Below are 21,212 nucleotides of genomic sequence, written 5' to 3'. Positions count from 1 at the left end.
CTTTCCTTTGCTCACAGTCTCTGGTAATGGCATGCATCATTGAGGTTTCTTCACCCTTGCCAGTGTTTGATCATTAGTATTATTATAATAACCCCGGCCCCTAAATTGTCGTTGATTTGGTCTCATCCTGTCTCGTCCTCATCCTCTGAAGCCTGGTAGTGTTGATACAAACGGTCTATACTCTCCCAGAGTTGTGTATTGTACAGCACGAATCTTAGATTTTTTTTTTTTTTTTTGCAAACAATCCAGTTGCATCTAATTCTCTAGTCCTTTTTTAGTAATTCCACAGGACTCAATGAAAACACGTCAGGGGCTGCTAATTCTTTAAAGTATCAGCATCCTGTGTTCCCAGTCCATTAACGATCATTGACACAAAGAAGGGTTCAGCTTTATGCGGCACTTTTAATTTTGCCTTTTCTTTCCAACATTTAAGAAATCTTTCTGCATATTCAGACACCTGTTCATCAGTCCGTTTCTTACAGTGAAGTACCCGTGTTATCACATCTGCTAAAGTAAGAAGCTTTTCCTTAACTTTGTCATGTATCGTTCACCATAAAGTCCACTCATTTGAGAACAGGAATTCCAGAGCAGTTTCTCAGCATGATCTATTTGCACAGGGGGGTTACTGACTCCATCGTAAGAATAAAGATTTGCTTCACTAAGGAGCAGGAAATGGCTGTAGTACAGGCCTGCAAGAATGCCCCGGAATACAACTGGCCCCAACAAACAGCAACACGGGTCGATACTCAGACGCTTTAAAGAACATTCTATGAGAAGACACGGAACGAGGGAATCTAATCTAACTTATTTCTTTCATCCGTTTGTCAACTTCTCTGATTGACCTGACCGTACTAAATACACATTGGGAAAAAACTCTGTGGAAAACCACAAAAGCGTCAACTGACGCAAACAAATGGCTTTAGCACCTCTGCATGGTGAGGCTGTAAGGCCTTATTTGTACTCACTTCCAGAATCAGCACCTGTAGCGAGCTTCAAACACTCACAGCCAGACTGAGCGTCTCTACAGGCCTGATGTGCTTCTCACCTCCAGAGAATCATCGTCAGCGTCCAAGTTCCTTCAACTTCCTTAAATCAGACACAAAATACGCGTCTCTCTGCTTTTCTTCACCTAGACAGGACGCCACACTGTCAAATGACTTCCTCAGATCAGAACACACACACACACACACACACACACACACACACACACACACACACACACACACACACACACACACACACACACACTTACGGTTGGGTCGTAAATGGTTCGTCAGATGAGGGCAGGTCGATGAAGGGGGGTAGAATGCTTTTTTCAACCACCGTTTGTCAGTCATGTTTTTTTTTAGAAACACTGAAAGAAAACCAGATTCTTTTTTTTTGTTGTTTTATTTAAAAACACACACACAAAGCAATTTTTCTACCAAGCAGGAGGGAAGAAGGATTACTATTGCAACAACACATCATCAGTAGGGTAAAACTAACCTGTCTCATGACGGACATGAAACTGAAAAGGTACAAGAACACACAACTTAAAGTTTCTTTAAAATTAAGAACAGTATGCCCAGCTACAAAGAAATGATGACATGCAAAACTAAAAATAAGATTAGATGGAAAAAACAATACTGAACACGTCAGGACAGCTCCAGGCCTGCCTCAGTTCTCATTCCAGCATTCTTTCACAATTCCAAGCTCACCAATTTTCACAACATCCAGCCCGATCAGATTGTCGTACACATCTGCAAAAGTTTCCACAAACTTTTCTTTGGATCTCATCTCTCTCAGCAACGTCTCTGCCACAGTTTTGACTCGCATATCGTCAATTTTAATGTTGCGCATGAATAACAAACATTGAATAGCAGGAATAAAACGGTCGGTACACAGTTTTTCCATCAGACGGCAAAAGTGAGTTTGATAGAAATATTCGTCCACCTGCTGTAAACAAGGATGCTGTTTCTCATTCGGATGTCTGATCTGACACCCGTAGCAAAGCTCTTCCCGGTACTTGTGAGTCACAATGTCCAGCAGATGGATGACCGCTGTTTTGACGGTTTTGATGATGGCCGAGGGCATCCAGCCGTCCAGCTCATCCTCGGATTCCTCAACCTCTGGAGTGTCAGGAGGCGAAGATGCTGGTTCCGGCTCCACAAAATCCTCAGAGTCGGGGATTTGGGATTCATCCACTTGAAGGTCTCCACCGTCAGCGCTCACCTCCCTGCTTTGATCCTCATCATCTCCCAGGGACCCTGGATCCGGGTCACGCGTCTCAGGAATGGTGTACAGCGATCGAGAGGGACCCGGCTGAGAGTCAGGGTCCGGGGAGATCAAATTCAATGATTCATCCACGAACATGTTGATGGGGTACTCCACCAACGGAGTTCTGCTCCACAGCGGATCGATGAGGACGCGAGAGCTGGTTCTCCGGATACTCCTGATGTTCTCCATATCTTCTTGATGTGGAATGATCGATCGCAGTCTTTATAATGTGTACGGGTGGCAGGAAGGTCCGTGGGGCGGGGTTAAGCAGAAAAACTGGTAGGATCGTGGACGTGGTGAACTAAAAGCTGGAGGATTGAATGGAGGCCGAAGGAAACAGGGTTTTTTTAACGGCTAGAAGATCTTTCCAGTAGCAGCAGCTGCGAAAAAGTGAGCCGATTTTATCGTCCGGTCCTCCAAACCTTTCCTTCCATGCGACCAGCGGGACATTTAGCAGTGTATGGAATACGCCGCAGCTGGTATTAAAGGTCTCCAAAAAAAAACTCCTCCGAGCCTTTTTTCCCTTCGTAGCAACAAATGCAGGCGCGAAAGCACATAGTGCCTGAAACACCCGCTCTGGACTGCCACGCAATGCTGTAAAGCACTTTTTTTTTCCAAGAAGGAGACCCCGTTTGTGCATCACCCTCCAGGGACTCACGCTTCAGAGGCCGACCTGGTGTCAGCGTTGGATCGACGGGCCTCGCGCCACCTTCATCAGGGTTTGCCCGAAAATGTCGAACAATCATGTGATACAGTACGCCCAGTCGTTGGAGTTCAGCATCGCTATAGAAGGTACAGCTCCCTGCTTTTCACCCTCGCCTCGCTGATAGAGGCAAAGCTCCCCCGTCGTATATTTGAACACGTAGCCCCATGCACCACGCCGCCCGTACGGTTTCAGCGGCCATTCTTCCTTCAACGATTCCGATGGACGGAGCTGGGTCCGAAGCAGATGCATCACATGCTTCTTGGGCGCATTCGGGATGATCGGCGTCTCTTCGTACACCATGATCGGTGTGTCCCGGATGATCGGTATGTGAATTCTTTCCTGAGCCATTTTTCTTTTTCTTCCGAACTCTGTATTTTTTAATTGGAGTGATCCAACACGGGCTTGATGTATTTAACGACGCGTATAAGTAGAGACCCTTCTATAGGGAGCCCCTTCTATAGGGAGGGCGAGAGGAGGGCCCACAGGACTTCAGCGTTTTTATTTTTTCCTCCTTTCCCCCACCTCCACTGAGTCAGCATGGGGGAGTGTGTGTGTGTGTGTGTGTGTGTGTGTGTGTGTGTGTGTGTGTGTGTGTGTGTGTGTTCTGATCTGAGGAAGTCATTTGACAGTGCGGCGTCCTGTCTAGGTGAAGAAAAGCAGAGAGACGCGTATTTTGTGTCTGATTTAAGGAAGTTGAAGGAACTTGGACGCTGACGATGATTCTCTGGAGGTGAGAAGCACATCAGGCCTGTAGAGACGCTCAGTCTGGCTGTGAGTGTTTGAAGCTCGCTACAGGTGCTGATTCTGGAAGTGAGTACAAATAAGGCCTTACAGCCTCACCATGCAGAGGTGCTAAAGCCATTTGTTTGCGTCAGTTGACGCTTTTGTGGTTTTCCACAGAGTTTTTTCCCAATGTGTATTTAGTACGGTCAGGTCAATCAGAGAAGTTGACAAACGGATGAAAGAAATAAGTTAGATTAGATTCCCTCGTTCCGTGTCTTCTCATAGAATGTTCTTTAAAGCGTCTGAGTATCGACCCGTGTTGCTGTTTGTTGGGGCCAGTTGTATTCCGGGGCATTCTTGCAGGCCTGTACTACAGCCATTTCCTGCTCCTTAGTGAAGCAAATCTTTATTCTTACGATGGAGTCAGTAACCCCCCTGTGCAAATAGATCATGCTGAGAAACTGCTCTGGAATTCCTGTTCTCAAATGAGTGGACTTTATGGTGAACGATACATGACAAAGTTAAGGAAAAGCTTCTTACTTTAGCAGATGTGATAACACGGGTACTTCACTGTAAGAAACGGACTGATGAACAGGTGTCTGAATATGCAGAAAGATTTCTTAAATGTTGGAAAGAAAAGGCAAAATTAAAAGTGCCGCATAAAGCTGAACCCTTCTTTGTGTCAATGATCGTTAATGGACTGGGAACACAGGATGCTGATACTTTAAAGAATTAGCAGCCCCTGACGTGTTTTCATTGAGTCCTGTGGAATTACTAAAAAAGGACTAGAGAATTAGATGCAACTGGATTGTTTGCAAAAAAAAAAAAAAAATCTAAGATTCGTGCTGTACAATACACAACTCTGGGAGAGTATAGACCGTTTGTATCAACACTACCAGGCTTCAGAGGATGAGGACGAGACAGGATGAGACCAAATCAACGACAATTTAGGGGCCGGGGTTATTATAATAATACTAATGATCAAACACTGGCAAGGGTGAAGAAACCTCAATGATGCATGCCATTACCAGAGACTGTGAGCAAAGGAAAGAAAAAGAGACGAAGCTAAAGTAGCTAGACCCTCCAGAGTGCCACAAGTGTTGAATCAAGGCCAAAACTCAACAAGTACCAAAGACAAACATTACACCAGAACAGAGAGCAGTTTCCTTTCTGTGGAGAAAAACTTCTACACAATGAAGCGGCCGACGGTATTGGGACGCTGGCGGTGATCAAATAATAATAATAATGATGGTTATTCAGGCACAAGTTTCAAATACACCGGTAGAAAATACCAAAGATTTGTTTAAACATTAAAGGGAAACCAAAAAAGTTTCTCGGAAATGTAGGTGCATTTCTCTCTTGTATTCGTCAACAGGAGATATAATGTCCATGAAGTAATGACACTGTTCAAACTGTCAGCATTTCTGGTGTCCCACCAAGAGAACCGCTGTCAAAACTGTTATCGGTCGAGAGAGATGGCTGGAAATTTCAACATGTGTTTGTGATTTAGAAATGTTTTCAATATTAGAAAAAGATATGCTATCAAAATTAAGATTATATAGCGTTTGTGCTCCAGAGTGAGTAACAGTAAAACATTCCAAACATACATCAGATGGTAGGACAGTATTTCACTGTTTGGCAAAAAGCAGCCTCTGTTTTTCTAAATGTTGATGTGGTGACTTGACTGTTCCCAATAGAGGGAATATTAGCGTCCTATCAAGCAGACCAGTAGATAAACCATTCTCGGACAAAGTCCACAAATACTGTTTGTCTCTCTCTCCAGAGGGACTGATGTTATTATTAAAAGATGTGCACGGAAACATTGAACCATTCATCTGTGCAGTTACAAATGATCATTGGGACAGTAGCTAAAATGCTTGACATTTGTTACCAGTTTCTTCATAGACAACCAGAGGATGAAAGAGAGGAGAGGAGGAAAGGTGAGCCCGTCTTCCTATCGCAAAGGTCTGCCTGAAACTGTTTTAGAGGTCTTGTAACAAAAACTCTGTTCCTTGGAAAATGTACCCTGGCCGGTTTATGCAGAGTACAGGTGTCTTGAGATGATAAAAAAATCTTTCACATCTTCCACCCTAACTTTCTTCATGGCACGCTTTTCTCAGTACAATATAAATTCACCCCCTCTATCCGTCTGTCTTGCTCCTGCTCATCTCCTCAACACCTAACCCATCGTAAAAACTTCAAAGTGCAGTTACAAGTGATCACTGGGACAGTACGGGGACTAAAATGCTTGACATTTGTTACCAGTTTCTTCATAGACAACCAGATGATGAAGATAGCAACTAAAATGTTATTGTTTGGTCGTATGATGAGGACACTTTGCATTTTTGTTCATTAAAATCCTGCAAAATACAATGAAAGCAGAAGTTCATTCAGCTGGATGTGTTTTTGCAACCTCCGTCAGTTTGAGCGTCTGTTCCATCTAAATTATGGACGCAGCACGCAGATCATGTAGGACTGCTGGGTATGGAACCTTATCAAGCAACAATTAACTATGCAAAATATCCTGTTTGTTAAAACAGTATCCCTGATCAAATGGAAAAAGAAATGGTGATCAGACCAGTGGTTCAAACACTGCTAAAACAGGGAGTCATTGTGTGTCTCCAAACAACACCCCAATAAAAACCCCATTCAGTAAAACAGAAAAACAGTGGCTCAGTAATTCAGAGATGGTTCAGTTTTAAAGTATCAGACGAGCAACAGAGTCACGTTATATGTAGGGAGTGCTTTAAACAAGATACAGGCAAGAGTTGACGCACAACTAATCTTTTTCACCACCTAAAACAGTGGAGCAAACTGCAGTACGGAGTGATTACTGTCTGTCAGAGTAGAAAAAGAGTGAGAAAATGTATATTGAGTTGAAATTCTGTTTCTTGTGCAGCTGGTTGAGACTGTTCAGAAAAGAAATTGCTACAGGAAAAGGTATGTAAAGCTGATGATTGTATTTGTTTCTTAAACTAAGCACTTTATTTTGTTCTTTCTTTGTTCTTATATAATGCTGCTCTTACAAGGGGTTGTCATATTTTGTTCTTTGGTAATGTTTCTGTGGATTTGTTAGAAAGGGGAAGAAAATCTGTATTTGCAAATCATGTAAAACAGTGGTGCAAACTGCAGCACGGAGTGTGTAAAGCTGTGCGCATTACTGTCTGTCAGAGTAGAAAAAGAGTGACAAAATGTATATTGAGTTGAAATTCTGTTTCTTGTGCAGCTGGTTGAGACTGATCAGAAAAGAAATTGCTACAGGAAAAAGGTATGTAAAGCTGATAATTGTATTTGTTTCTTAAACTAAGCACTTTATTTTGTTCTTTCTTTGTTCTTATATAATGCTGTTCTTACAAGGGGTTGTCATATTTTGTTCTTTGGTAGTGTTTCTGTGGATTTGTTAGAAAGGGGAAGAAAATCATGTAGGATTGCTGGCTGTGGAACCTTATCAAGCAACAATTAACTATGTGAAATATCCTGTTTGAGTTAAACAGTATCTCTTATCAAAGGAAAAAGAACTGGGGATCAGACCAGTGGTTCAATCATTGCTGAACCGCAGAGTGTCATGTCTGTCTCCAAACAACACACCGATAAACCCCATTTTTGAAACCAGGAACAAAGAAGTACAGATTTGCACAGGAAAAATAAATAAATTTCAGCGTCATTCCTTTAACTCCGGTTGTACCAGATGTTAATGCTATCTTAGTATCAGTAGCAGCCAGAGTGAAATGGTACACAGTTGTGTATTTGTATTCTGCTGTACACAGGAATACATAGGATTTGTTTAGTTTCACCTTCTGTGACCAACAATATCGCTTTACAAGTTTAACGTTGTTTGTGTTTTTTTCGGACAGTCCAACCGTCGACGCTGCAGCTGTGAGACAGCAGCTTTCAAAGCTGACATGACCTGCTGACTCGGTTTTGTTTGGTGTACATTGACAACATCATTATTGTCTCTTATACAGAAAATTGAATTTGAGTTTGAGAAAATTATCAACCAGTTATTCTGTTTTTATTCAAGCGCGTGTCTACGCTTCCTGATTAAGTTTGTGTGGCTTTATTTTGAATATTTAGAATGAGACTCTGTCTTTGAATGATTTTACTATTCATTTATACCTTTTCTTGTATTTTATACACTTTTTTAAAAACCTTACCTCCTTTTGAGTTGTATTTTCAGATCTATATATTAGAACTTGGGTGGATGTGAAGGTTTTCCAGTGATCACGTTAACTGGGAAATATCAGAGAATTTCACGATGCTTATCACAAAGGACACGACATGTTTCAGAGTTTTGAGAGCAGTAACTTAAAATTTCAAGTTAGGAGCAGATTTGGTTATCTTCAGGTCACAAATAGTAACACTTTTGATTATTTGCTTTACATGTTAAGATGAAACCTGAGTTTCTTGTTTAGATAATAATTTTTAGGTTCACCTCTGGAGAGCTTTAAAAAGGTCATATAACCATCTAAAGTGCTACAGACACCCGGACATACCTGTTTGTAGTAAAATGTAATATCTAACAGACTGTTTGAAAATTGTATGATTGAGAAATGTTAATGAGTTAAATGTTAATGAGTCTATTTTTTTCCCTTTCTGCAGCTCCGGCTCACAGAATGAACCTTTGATCACTTCGCCGTCATAATCTTATACACGCGGAGTACGCAGAATGCATTCTGACACCGTAAATACTTCATCCGTGAAACTCTGTTCGTATTTTTTTTTTTTTTTTTTTTTTTTTTTATCGAAGACCCCTCGCAACTTGGATATTCTGACAACATCGCCGACCTTAAATCCTGTCTTTATTTATTTTTTTCTCTTGTCTCGCGGTGTAGGTGTACCGTACAAATTGTGAAACACTTGAAGGCCCTTAGTCACATCAGCCGGGCGCATTTTTATACTGCTGTGGTGAGTGTTGTTATAGCTTTTTACTAAGTCTGGTAGGACTTCCACGCACCGTCTAGTGTTCTTAGCAGTGAAATTCTAGTCTTTAGCGTTCGGTTAAATCTTTCAACCACGCTCAAAGGTGAGCCCGTCTTCCTATCGCAAAGGTCTGCCTGAAACTGTTTGAGAGGTCTTGTAACAAAAACTCTGTTCCTTGGAAAATGTATCCTAGCCGGTTTATGCAGAGTATAGGAGTCTTGAGATGATAAAAAGTCTTTCACATCTTCCACCCTGACTTTCTTTCTTTCTACCCCGCCGAAACTACCATGATGACTCGGCTTGTAATATAACCTCTTCATAACACGTTTCTCCGCCATCTCCAGGTACAATATAAATTCACCCCCTCTAACCGACTGTCTGACTCCTTCTCATCCCTTCAGATGTGTCAACACCTAACCCGTCGTAAAAACTTCAAAAGACCTCAGACGGAAGGAAGTGGGGGGGACAAATGCGCAGTGGACATACGCTGGACAAATGGTGGACAAATGGCAAGGGGAGGGGTTTATTGGGGGGGCCATAAATCTTTCGTTTGACATATAATATCCTATCTGTCTCTCTATCCTCTATTGATTTCAGTAACGGAACATAACTTAGTTTTAAAAGTTCTGATATCCTTGGAGAAATGTTTATGCCTAAATATCTAATGTTTCCAGACTGGATTGTAGCATTGGGTATACTTTGTAAATCACAGTTTATAGGCAAGGCTGTAGTCTTAGACCAGTTGATAGAATAGTCAGATATTAGTGAAAATTTGTCAATAAGTGTGATTGTCTGGGAGATAGAAGATGGAGAGTTCTGTAGGAAAAGCAATACATCATCTGCATAAAGACTTATTTTATGTTCTATCTTATTGCTAGCCAGGATCCCTCTGATGTCTTTATTTTGTCTTATAGCAGCTGCCAGAGGTTCGATAAAGATGGCAAACAGTGAGGGAGAGAGTGGACAGCCCTGTCTGGTTCCTCGCTGCAGACAGAAGCTTGGAGAAGTCTGCTCGTTAGTCTTCACACATGCAGCTGGGTTGTTATATAAGATTTTAATCCAATCTATGAAAGACGTTCCAAACCCAAATTTGGTTAATATTCCAAATAGAAATTTCCAATTTACTCGGTCAAAAGCTTTTTCAGCATCTAAAGCAGGGGTGGGGAACCCTGGTCCTGGAGGGCCGCAAACCTGCATGTTTTCCATGTCTCCCTGCTTCAACACACCTGAATCGAATCAAGATTCATGGCCAAGTCCAGCAGAAAGCCAGATAACGAGCCTCATTGCAATCAGCTGTGTTGAAGCAGGGAGACATGGAAAACATGCAGGTCTGCGGCCCTCCAGGACCAGGGTTCCCCACCCCTGATCTAAAGAGATAATTATGGATTCCAGATTATGTATTGTAGAGTAATCTATTATATTAATTAATCTGCGCATGTTAGTGGATGAATGTCTACCTTTAATGAACCCTGTTTGGTCAGGATGTATTGTGAGAGGGGTTATCTTTTCTATTTTTCTGGATAGGGCTTTGCTGATTATTTTGAGATCTACATTTATTAATGAAATAGGACGATAACTGAACGGGAGTGTGGGGTCTTTCCCTGGTTTAAGTATTAAAGTTATTTTGGCTAAGTTCATATTTGAGGGTACTGTTCGTTTATTTTTTAATTCCATTACCATTTTATGAAAAGTGGGAGCCAACATGGTCCAGAATTCTTTATAGAATTCTGCTGGATAGCCATCTGGACCTGGAGCTTTATTGTTGGGCATATCCTGCAGAGATTTATGGAGTTCATCCACTGAAAAAGGAGAATCCAACACTATTCTATTTTCATCTTTCAATTTTGGAAGGTTAATATCATTAAAAAAAGTTTTAATTTCCTCATCTGTTGTGTCTATTTGTGATCGGTATAATCCTTGATAGAAATCTCTAAAGATATTATTGATCTTGTCTGGGTCATGGCTGATGTTTCCTTCTGAGTCTTTAACAGCTGAAATCGTGTTTTTCTCCTTGTTTGTTTTTAACTGATTCGCCAGGAATCTTCCAGATTTATTACTATGCTCAAAGTTCTCTAAACGGAGTCGTTGGATCAGGAATTGAGTTTTTTTATCTAGAATTTCATTCAGTTCAAGTTTAGCTTTCCTTATATCCTTCAGTATGTTCTCTTGTGGGGAGACATGATAAGCCTCCTCCAGCGATTTAATTCTTAATTCCAATTCTAAAGTTCTTGAAGCTTCTTTCTTTTTCTTGTGTGAGGAGAAGGAAATTATTTTTCCCCTCATCACCGCTTTCCCTGCCTCCCAAAGAACACATGCTGAAGTATCTGGCAAGTCGTTATTTTCTAAATATATAGACCATTCTCTTGTTAGATAGCTAATAAACTCTGGATCTTTAAGTAATGATGTATTAAATCTCCAGTTTCTAGTTGGTGGTTTATTCTTCTTATTTCTGAGAGTAAATGAAACTGGTGCATGATCACTTATGACGATGGGATGAATTTTGATTTCTGAGATGTCATTCATCAGTGTGCTGCTCGTTAAGAAATAATCTAATCTAGGGTAGGAATGGTGAACTGAAGAGAAGAATGTGTATTCTCTTGCAGTGGGGTGGTGAGAGCGCCAGGCATCGCAAAGACCAAAATCCTTCATGTACTGTTTCACAGTTTCTGAGGATTGCCAGAGTCGTTGACTTCCTGTGGTGCTCAGTCTGTCCAATTGTGGGTCAGAGACCATGTTGAAATCCCCTCCTATAATCAATATGTGACCTGAGTGATCATCCAGTGAGGAGAAGAGGGAGTGAAAGAAGGAGGGGTCATCAACATTAGGTCCATACACGTTAGCAATGCAGAATTTAACATTCTGGATAGATAATGTGATAATAACAAATCTGCCTTCTGGATCTATGATTGAACTGTCAGTAGAGAAGTTTAACCTTCTACTGATAAGAGTTGCTACTCCTCTTTTCCTGGAATTGTAACAGGCTGAGTACACCTGTGGAAACTGTGTTGATCGGAGAAGATCTACTGATGAGTTTGTTAAATGAGTTTCCTGTAATAAGACAATGTCTGCCTGCAACTCCTGAAGCCGATGGGTAATTTTTAATCTCTTTTCCCTTGTACCAGCCCCACGGATATTCCAGGAAACGAAATTGAGAGTGTTCATGACTAGACAGCTATGAGTGTTACATGCATTTCACTAAACCTGGTGTCTGAATGGAGCCCGTTGTTTATTGGTGTGCACCCTGCATGTCAGCTGAGTGTGCGTTCTGAGTCTGTTTATCAACATGCTTAGAGTGCGCGTGAACCTGTACAGTGATGTGTGTCAATAAGCCGATGTCCCGGTGCGCCCCGCGTGTCGGGTTACTATGGTAACGGGTGCAGCTACAGTGAAGCGTGAGAGGGTGAGAGTGAAAAAGGGTGAAGAGAGAAAAAAGTGAGAGTGAAAAAAGAAACAAATGCTTAAAAAAACACATCCACGGTGAGCAGTGCAGTGGAGACGGGCAATGACTTACTATTAATTAATTTATGGCTGTTTTATGTATCAATATTTACGGAGTGATTATGGGACAGTGAGAATACAGCACCTGAGATCAGTAGAGCCACGGAGTGATGTTTGGGTCACGGAACAGCTGGCCGTTGATGAATAATTTATCCACGGTGATGACGGCGCGGGAGCCCTCCAAGATGGAGCCCGAGATGATTGTATCGACTTGTTGCGTGCACCCACCATTCCGGGCGGGTGGCACCACGGGGCAGGCAGACGGTGCAGGCGGCTGCTGAGACCTCCCGGGTTGGTTCTCTTAGCTGCTAACCCGGTGATTTGCGCTGCGCCTCCGCTCTGGTGGGTGGCGCTACTGTGGGGGCTGATGGAGGAGGGGGCTGCTCAGCAGCTGGTCCCCCTCCTGGACGGAGCTCTGTTCGTGCGCGCCTTGCTTGGCTTGTCGGCATGATCTTTGCTGATTGCAGTAGGGCTAGCATTGACTGGCTCTTGGTTATGGGCCGCATGTGCTGTTTCCCCTGCTGTAGGACCCTGCGGTGGCAGTCGCCACGCGATGAGAGTTGGTTGGGCGCTGCCGGTGGAAGCACTGTGGTGGTCTTCCGGCTTATTGGTGCCTGCTTTGGAGCAGGGCACCTCTGGTGAGGGGGCAGGAGGGAGAGGGCACTGCTGTGCCACCGTTCCCTCCCCTGAGCTTAGTGCAGCTACCCCCTGTTGGCCTTGCCGTCGTGCGCCGGGTGTGTAGGCGGCGTATGCCCCCTTCTTCAGCATATTGCACTGACCTTGTCTCCTGATCCTCTGACCGACATTGTGGGGGTCGGTTCAGCTGTATCCGCCCCCTGCCTCATTCCCAGCAGGTGCCGTCTTGTGAGACGGAGGGGAATGGGGGCCGCCATGCGGCCGCTCCCTCTCCCAGATGTGGCTCCGCTGCTTGCTGTTGTGGTGATATTGCATCGGCTGTGCGGGTGGCGTGCGCTCCCTCCCGCAGCTTATCGTCCTGGCCCCGTCTTGTCCTACCAGGCCGCACTCCTGGTGTCGGCCTGGAGCCTGTAGCAGGTGATGCCGTGCGTCGCCTTTTCCTAGGCTTGTACGGACCCTGCTTGTGGTGTTACGTGGCCAGCTTAGGGCGGTGGCCGCAGTGCCCGCCGGGGGGTCCATTCCCCTACTGGGCGTAGCATCAACCGGGCTTCGTGGGCAGGCCCGTCTGGTGATGGCAGGCCTCCCAGTGGCGTTGTGGACGGTTGGCGTCCTGTCTGGCCGGCCTGCAGGTCGTGTGCCTGCAGGGGCCTCAACGCACTGATGGACTCCCTCCCATGTTGGAATCCTCCACCAGTGGGGTGGTGCCTCCATGGGGAGATATGTGCACTGGGGGATGCTTAGGAGGTGGCCACTTTCCTCTTAACCCCCTGAGAGCCGCTGGCCTCTGGGCCATGAGGCGCTCGTGCACTCTTGGCCGCAAGCCCTTCGGTGGACATTCCCGCCGGCCCCTCTCCTTGGTCGACGCCCATCAGGGTGCTTCAGAGGGGCACATGCACACAGTGCTGCGGGTGGCCCCCTACTGGCAGGCGTGGACTTGGGTTCCTCTGCTCCGCCGGTTGCAGCCCATGGTGCCTTCTCAGCAGGAGGGTTCTGCTGGGGCACCCCCCGTCCTCACCGTCTCTGCCTTGCGCCTGGCGACTGAGGGGCCCGACTCGCTGCTGAACAGCTGTTCGGAGCCTGTTGGGCGAGCCGCCTCGGATGCTAGGGTGCCCTCTACCAGCGGCTGTCTGATAGTGGTGGAGGTTGGCTGCACAGTGGTGCAACAGCCATGGGGAGGACCTGGTACCCTGCCCAGTCCCCGTGATCCTGGACTTTGAAAGTCTTTGGACGTAGCCCGGTCCCCATTCACCCTGGGGGTGTATGTGGCGGTGGGCAAGCCCACCATGCATGGTTGCAGGCGGTGTGATTGGGGACCACACTCTGGTGTGGTCTTTCCTCAGGGGGGCTCTGAGGCTTACTCCCCCTGGAGGCCACGGGCACCCACCTCGGATCTACGACTGGTGCTGGAGAGCTTGTCAGCCTCCCTTTGCACCTCTGGCAGCAGCAGAGCTGCAGTATGTGTTGCGTAAGACGACGTTTATGCTGGCGGTTACCACGGCGTAGCGTGTGGCTGCGCGCTCTGTCTATTCGCCCGGCATGCCTCCGGTGGTGCCCGGATGGAGCGGGTGGCACGCCGGCCAGGGCTCTTGTTTCCAGTCAGAGCTCTGAGAGGCGACATGGATGCTGTGGCAGATGTGTGGACATCTGACCAGTTTGTTGCCCACTACGGTGGCCCGAGTCGGGGCTCTGCTCTTTCAAGGCAGTGCCTGTCCCGCTGGGTTGTGGACACCATTTGCCGTTCTATCGGGCCGCAGGGCGGCCTCTGTCCAAGGGTCTGCATTGCCACTCCACCAGGGCGGTGTCCACGCCAGGGGTCGCCCTGATGGGGGTGCTCCTGTGCGGGCTATGGGCTGTCGCCGTTGGGACGATGGCTGACACCTTTTCCAGGTCCTCCAGGTTGGCCATTGTGCCTCCGCATCCACTGCGGTTGGTATTGGGCCCTGCAGAGGCTTTTCAGTCTCTGGGATTCCTCGTGACCGAGTTGGCATATGTCATTCCAGTGCTTTAAGCACCGCCTCTGGCGGTCAGTAGGGATGAAATAGAACGAAAGTTACGAATGTAACTACGGTTCTATGAATCCCAGATGACCGCCAGAGCACTCTGTCACTTGGAATCCTTGTGGTTACGCGAGGAGATTCCGTAGGAGCCGATTCCGGGTCAGGGAACCGGTATTTATACGGTTCTGGGGTTACCTGGGTAGTCACGAGTGACGTTTGTTGGTATACATACTCGAACTGCGCATGCGCGAAGGGAACATTCCAGTGCTTTAAGCACCGCCTCTGGCGGTCATCCGGGATTCATAGAACCGTAGTTACATTCGTAACTTTCGGTTTACTCAGACAAAATATTTCATTGTTTTGAAAGCTGAATAAATGTTCAGAGGACTGGACACGACTTGTAATAGATTTCTTTTAGTTGCTCAGAAATTGTTGCGTTTCACAAAAATGTGATATATATCTATATATATATGTGTGTGTGTGTGTGTGTGTGTGTATGTATGTATATATATATATATATATATATATATATATATATATATATATATATATATATATATATATATATATATATATGTATGTATGTATTTATTAAAAAATCGGCCTAAATATCAAATTGGAAAAATCGGCTATGCATATCGGCATCGGCTGCCCAAATTTGGAAAACATCGGCATCAGCCCCCAAAAAACCCATATTGGTCGACCTTTAGACAGATCATCAGTGTAAAGACAGGCTCACTTGTGGAGAAATGCTCTCCTTGTCTTTATTTTTATGTTTGCTGGTGAAGTAATCTAAAAGTAACTAAGTGTATTCTGGTACGTTCGTTTTTTTATTGAAGCAGTAAAAATTACTGATTACTTTATTTGAAAAGTAACTAGAAACTGTCCCGGACTCCATGTGTGAAGCAGCCTCCCATCCCTGATCACCTCCTACTAAAACTCCCTGTCCAGCTGGAGAAAGCCTGTGGAGGTGAGATGACGAGTCCACATCTGTTTCCTTCCAGATCCAGATTTCAGATGAAGCCTCCTGGACTCTGAGGAGCTGCAGTTTGAGGTCAAGGTCAGTGAAATGAGATCTGATCCTCTGCTTTGTCCCACTGGGGTTAGTCCTGTGTGGATTCATCAGTTAGTTCACTAGATAGAGAACAAACCAAGTTAACTACAATACTTGACCAGTTACAGAAGGTTTTCCAGCAGCAGTAATCCTGACAGATTGAGTAACTTTATTTCTTTACTCTTTTTAACTCAGCAATTCTCCCACTGTCTGATCCGCTGTAAAGCCTGACGATGGGACTCATCTGACTTGATGCTGGAGTTCGTGGGAGTTCATCTTCAGGGTCTGAATTCTATGTTTGGTTGTGAATCAACAGAGAACAGAGTAAACAGAGCAGAGTAACTGTCCTCCTGTCAGTTCAGGTGTGTTTCAGCAGGAATCTCTCAGGACCGGCAGCAGATTCTACCAGTTTTTATTCCTCAGCTTCAACCAACAGCTCAGTCCATTCAGGAGATGTTCCAGTGGTTTGATTGTGTTCATTCATTGTGGGAACAAAGCAGCAATGTTGAACATTCACATGAAAATGTACTTTATTACTGAAGTATTTCCAGAAGCAGGTACTCCAGTACTGTAACTGAAACAATCTGACCTCACAGCTTTCTCTGGTACTGCAGTAATATTTGACCAGGAGGATCAGAACTTTCCCTCCAGTCATGGAGCGGAGGACTTTGTCCACCACTGAGGGTCTGTATGGGACGGCGTCTGGGTCCAGACTTGGACCACAGTCCACCTGTTGAGGACCGCTGCTGTGGACAGTCTCAGTGTCCATGAGGAGCTCTTGCTGTGTGTTCATACCTGAGAGTGTCCAGACTGCACTGTGGATCCTCCACTGCAGCAAACAGCTTCTCCACTCCTGAGGCTCCTGGATGGTTGTAGCTCAGGTCCAGCTCTCTCAGATGGGAGGACTTGGAGCTCACAGCTGAGACCAGAGAAGCACAGCCTTCCTCTGAGACCAGACACCCTGACAGACTGGAGGCACAAACATGGCTGCATCAAGTCAAGCAGGAAGAAGGAAGATCCTCCACATGATCAAGCAGCAGCTGGATCCTGACCTGAGAGCTTCCAGTCTACAGTGAGGACTCTCCAGTCCAGAAGACAGTAGCTTCACTCCTGAGTCCTGCAGGTCGTTGTTACTCAGGTCCAGATGTGTCAGACTGGAGGACTGAGAGCTGAGAACTGAGGACAGAGCTCCACAGCTTCTCTCTGACAGACCACAGCCGCTCAGCCTGGAGAAGAAGAAGATCAGTCGGGCCCAATCCCAATTCTCTGCTTAATCCTCACTCCTCAACCTTGATCCTCAATCTCAAATTAAGTGATTCCTAAAAACAAGTGTAAAGGAATATAATGTCACTTGGAAATGGGACAGCCCATAAAGACAGTTACGTCCTTGGACCACAGGGGGCAGCACTGCGCAAGAAGGTAGAGGAGAGCCGGGAGTGGAAGAGCAACAGTAATAATTTTGGTCAATGATCAATAACAATGGCCTTTATAACTGTAAGTAATGTGCCCTCAATTAAAATGTTTAGCATTTTGCATGTGTGACCTCGTTAATAAATGCATTCAAATGAATTTTCTGGATTTCTTTCTAATAGCCTTTGTAAATATCATCTGTGATAGAAAGTTAATACAATTACTCCCAAAGTAATATACACAATTTTTTATTAATAAAATAACAGCAAAACAAACTATTTAACAAGCATTCTGGGTTATCCTTAACTCCAAGGTAGGTCTCGTAGAATCTCAAAATTAAGGGAGATCGCGTCCCTTAGCCTCGCTCCTTTCCTCAACTTGTTTAGGAATGGGACAGCACTTAACTTCACGGGAGTGCACATTTTGAGGAATGAGGAGTAAGATTGAGGATTAAGCAGAGAATTGGGATTCGCCCTTAGTCATGTGGAAAACAAAGAAGACCACAACGTGAGACCATCAGTCCAATCAGGGAGCTGGACCTCTGTGCAGACCTGGACTTTCTCTGAACGGTTTCATTAAAGAAGTTCTGTCTCCACTGACTGACTGGTGATTCCTTCATGTTGAAGTCAGCATCAGTAAAATCTTTGTCCAGAACCAGCAGGACCAGATCCTGTGTCGACCCAGAGAGCAGTGTGTGGATCTGTGACGGAGCAGCTGGAGCCACAGATCTCTGAAGAACCTCCAGAGCTGCTGAGGGTCTGGAGCTCCAGCTGGGAGAGCAGTGACAGCTGGATCCAGGAGAGATCCGCTGGATCCAGGAGAGATCTGCTGGATCCAGGAGAGATCCGCCTGCTCTGAAAGCTGAAGGTCAACATGGAGCGTGTCAGAGGTTCACAGTCAGTGATCCACTGCAGCTCCTTTCTTCTTCTAGAAGCTCTGAAATGTGGAGCTGCACACGGCTCTGCTGCCATCGCAGGACTACAGACCAGAGAAGGAGCTCCGGTCCTCATGGAGGTCCTCAGTGTGGATCACTCTCAGACCAGCCTGATGTCTGACCTTTAGTGTCAACACTACTTTACTGAAACACACAACATGGAGTCTGACCTCAGAGTCTGCAGACCACAGAGTGGACTCTGCAGAGAACCACACAGTTGAGAAACTCCTGGATCCTGAAGAGGGTTCAGGCTGAGGTCCAGATGTTCCAGATGTTTCTGGAGGGAGGGGTTGGACTTCAGAGCTGAGGCCAGAGAAGAACAGCTGATTTCTGACAAACTGCAGCCCCTCAACCTGAATAAAGAGAGAAGGAAGTGAGATTAGAGGACAGAGTCTGATGCTGAAGAAGGTTCAGACTGGAAGAGTTTAGACATGTAAAGTCCAAACAGCTGAAGCCTCCAGGAGGAGAAGAGCTCTCCTCAACATGCTGCAGAGCTCAGTTCACTCTCTGTCCAGACCACATCTGGAATCCTCCTCATCTCCTCTCAGTCCTCCAGCTTCAGACAGTGAACTGACCTCAGAGTCTCCAGGGTACAGTTTGGACTCTCCAGTCCAGAACACACAGTTTTCACTGATTGATCCTCCAGGTGGTTGCTACTCAGGTCCAGAAGTTTCAGATGGGAGGGGTCAGAGGTCAGAGCTGAGGAGATCACTTCACAGTGAGGACCAGAGAGTCCACAGCCAGAAAGACTGTAATGAGAGCAGAGAGGACAGGACGTGAGGAGAGAGGACACTGTGTTGGACTGTTGGACATCAGAGCTGCTCTCCTGTAGAAACAGCATAACCTGCCCCGCTGCACCGAGCTGCAGGGCTTTAGTCCTGGTCCTGCTGAGTCTGACAGGAAGTAGTTCATCAGATGAAGCAGTCTCAAGAAGATCAGAGAAGACCTGCTGCTTTATTCTCACTCTGTCTGAGGCTGAGGACAGGAATTCAACCAACTGGAATATATCTGAACGTTCCAGACAAGAAGAGATGGGATGTGGATTAGAAGATGGAGGAAGACTGACAGCCTCAGTCTGAACAGATCCTGAGAACTGAGCCCACCTCTGGAGGGGACTGTTGACACTGAGGAGCAGCAGTGAATGTAGGGAATCATGGGACGAGTGGACTGATGGATTCTTCATGACAGATCATTGAGGAACATCTCCACAGAGGAACTACAGGAACTACGTTCTACAAACATCACTGAGACATGGATCATGAAGACTTGTGGACTCACTCAGCCTTCCTGCAGTTCTTCACAGCTGGGATCAGTCTCCGTCGTCCCTCCCATGATGTCTTGTAGTTCTTCAGGTTCAACTCCTCCAGGACCTGGTCTGACATCTGCAGCATGTAGACCAGAGCTGAGCAGTGCATCCCAGAGAGTCCCTTCTCTGATCTGGTCTCTGACTGCAGGAACTCTTGGATCTCCTGATGGACTGAGAGGTCCTTCATCTCAGTCAGACAGTGGAAGATGTTGATGCTTCTGTCAGGAGACATTCTATCACTGTTGATCCACTTCAGGTTCTGGATGACTCCCCAGATGGTTTCTGGACTGATCTCTGTCCGACCCAGCAGATCTTCTAAGAGTCTGTGGTTGGATTCCAGAAAGAGGCCATGAAGGAAGCGGACAAACAGGTCCAGGTGGCCGTTCGGACTCTTGAGGGATTTCTCCAGGATGACTTTCAGGAAATCATCAAGAGATGTGAAAACATGACCCTCTCCAAAGAAGGTCTTCAGCTGGTCTGTCTTCTTGCTGGTGAGACAGTGGAACATGGAGACTGCAGCCAGAAACTCCTGAACACTCAGATGGACGAAGCTGTAGACGGCTTTCTGGAAGATCACAGACTCTCTTCTGAAGACCTGAGTACAGATTCCAGAGTACAGCGAGGCCTCAGTCACATCCAGACCACACTGCTCCAGGTCTTCTTGGTAGAACAGGATGTTTCCTCTGTCCAGATGTTCCAAGGCCATCCTGCCCAGCTTCAGAAGAAGCTCCCTGTCAGCCTCCGTCAGCTCCTGTGGACCCGTCTCAGGTCCTTCATGGTACTTGAGCTTCTTCCTGCGAGTCTGAACCAGCAAAAAGTGGGAGTACATGTCAGTCAGGGTCTGGGGCAGCTCTCCTCTCTGCTCGCTGCTCAACATGTGCTCCAGAACTGTAGCAGTGATCCAGCAGAAGACTGGGATTCCACACATGACGTGGAGGCTCCTGGAGGTCTGGATGTGGGAGATGATCCTGCTGCTCAGCTCCTCATCACTCAGCCTCCTCCTGAAGTACTCCTCCTTCTGGGCGTCAGTGAAGCCTCGCACTTCTGTCAGTCTGTCCACACATGTTGGAGGGATCTGATGGACTGCCGCCGGTCGAGAAGTGATCCAGACCCGAGCCGAGGGCAGCAGATCCCCCCGGATGAGGTCAGTGAGCAGCTCGCTGACTGAAGACTGCTGGGAGACGTCCGGCAGCCGCCGACCGCCGCTGAAGTCCAGAGAAAGTCTGCTTTCATCCAGACCGTCCAAGATGAAGAGCAGCCTGCAGACAGCCAGCTGCTCTGCCGTCAGCTTCTGGAGCGTGGGATGGAAAACAGCCAGCAGCGAGAGGAGGCTGTACGGCCGCTCTCCCAGCAGGTTCAGCTCCCTGAAGGAGAGCACCACCAGCACCCCCACATCCTGGTTCTCCAGGCCCTTGGCCCAGTCTAGACTGAACTTGTGCACCGAGAAGGTTTTTCCACTGCCGGCCACGCCGCTGGTCACAACCATTCGGATGTGTCTGAGCTGCTGGGCTGAGGCTTTGAAGATGTCCTGAACCCTGATGGCAGAGTGACGGAGGCTCTCCTTCCTGGAAGCTGTCTCCAGAAGCTTCAGCTCAGGCTCCCTCTGAAGCTCCTCACTGAGTCCCTCTGTGATGTGGAGCTCAGTGTAGATCCTATTGAGGAGGCTTCCTCGTCCTGGTTCATCACTCCCTTCAGTCACACGTTCACTTCTCCTCCTCACACTCTTCTTATGTTCTTCTAGAAGCTGCTGCAGACCCACACCTGCTCAGAGA

The 21,212-nt window shown here is 46.3% G+C and overlaps 1 protein-coding gene across 1 annotated transcript; it reads right to left on the bottom strand.

Annotated features, from left to right (window-relative positions):
- Positions 1–16,246: 16,246 nt before the first annotated feature.
- LOC115402428 (NACHT, LRR and PYD domains-containing protein 12-like) lies at positions 16,247–21,193 on the bottom strand (the record flags this gene model as incomplete). The annotated part of the gene is made up of 5 exons (XM_030110974.1): positions 16,247–16,759; positions 16,843–17,016; positions 18,305–18,487; positions 18,710–18,883; positions 19,413–21,193. Coding segments are annotated over 5 exons (2,523 nt in total), but the record flags the coding sequence as incomplete, so codon positions are not given.
- Between the last annotated feature and the right edge of the window lie 19 nt (positions 21,194–21,212).

The sequence above is a fragment of the Salarias fasciatus genome, chromosome 15 (assembly GCF_902148845.1).
Source record: "Salarias fasciatus chromosome 15, fSalaFa1.1, whole genome shotgun sequence".
In the NCBI taxonomy this organism is placed as follows: domain Eukaryota; kingdom Metazoa; phylum Chordata; class Actinopteri; order Blenniiformes; family Blenniidae; genus Salarias; species Salarias fasciatus.
This window is presented reverse-complemented; position numbering and strand designations above follow the sequence as displayed.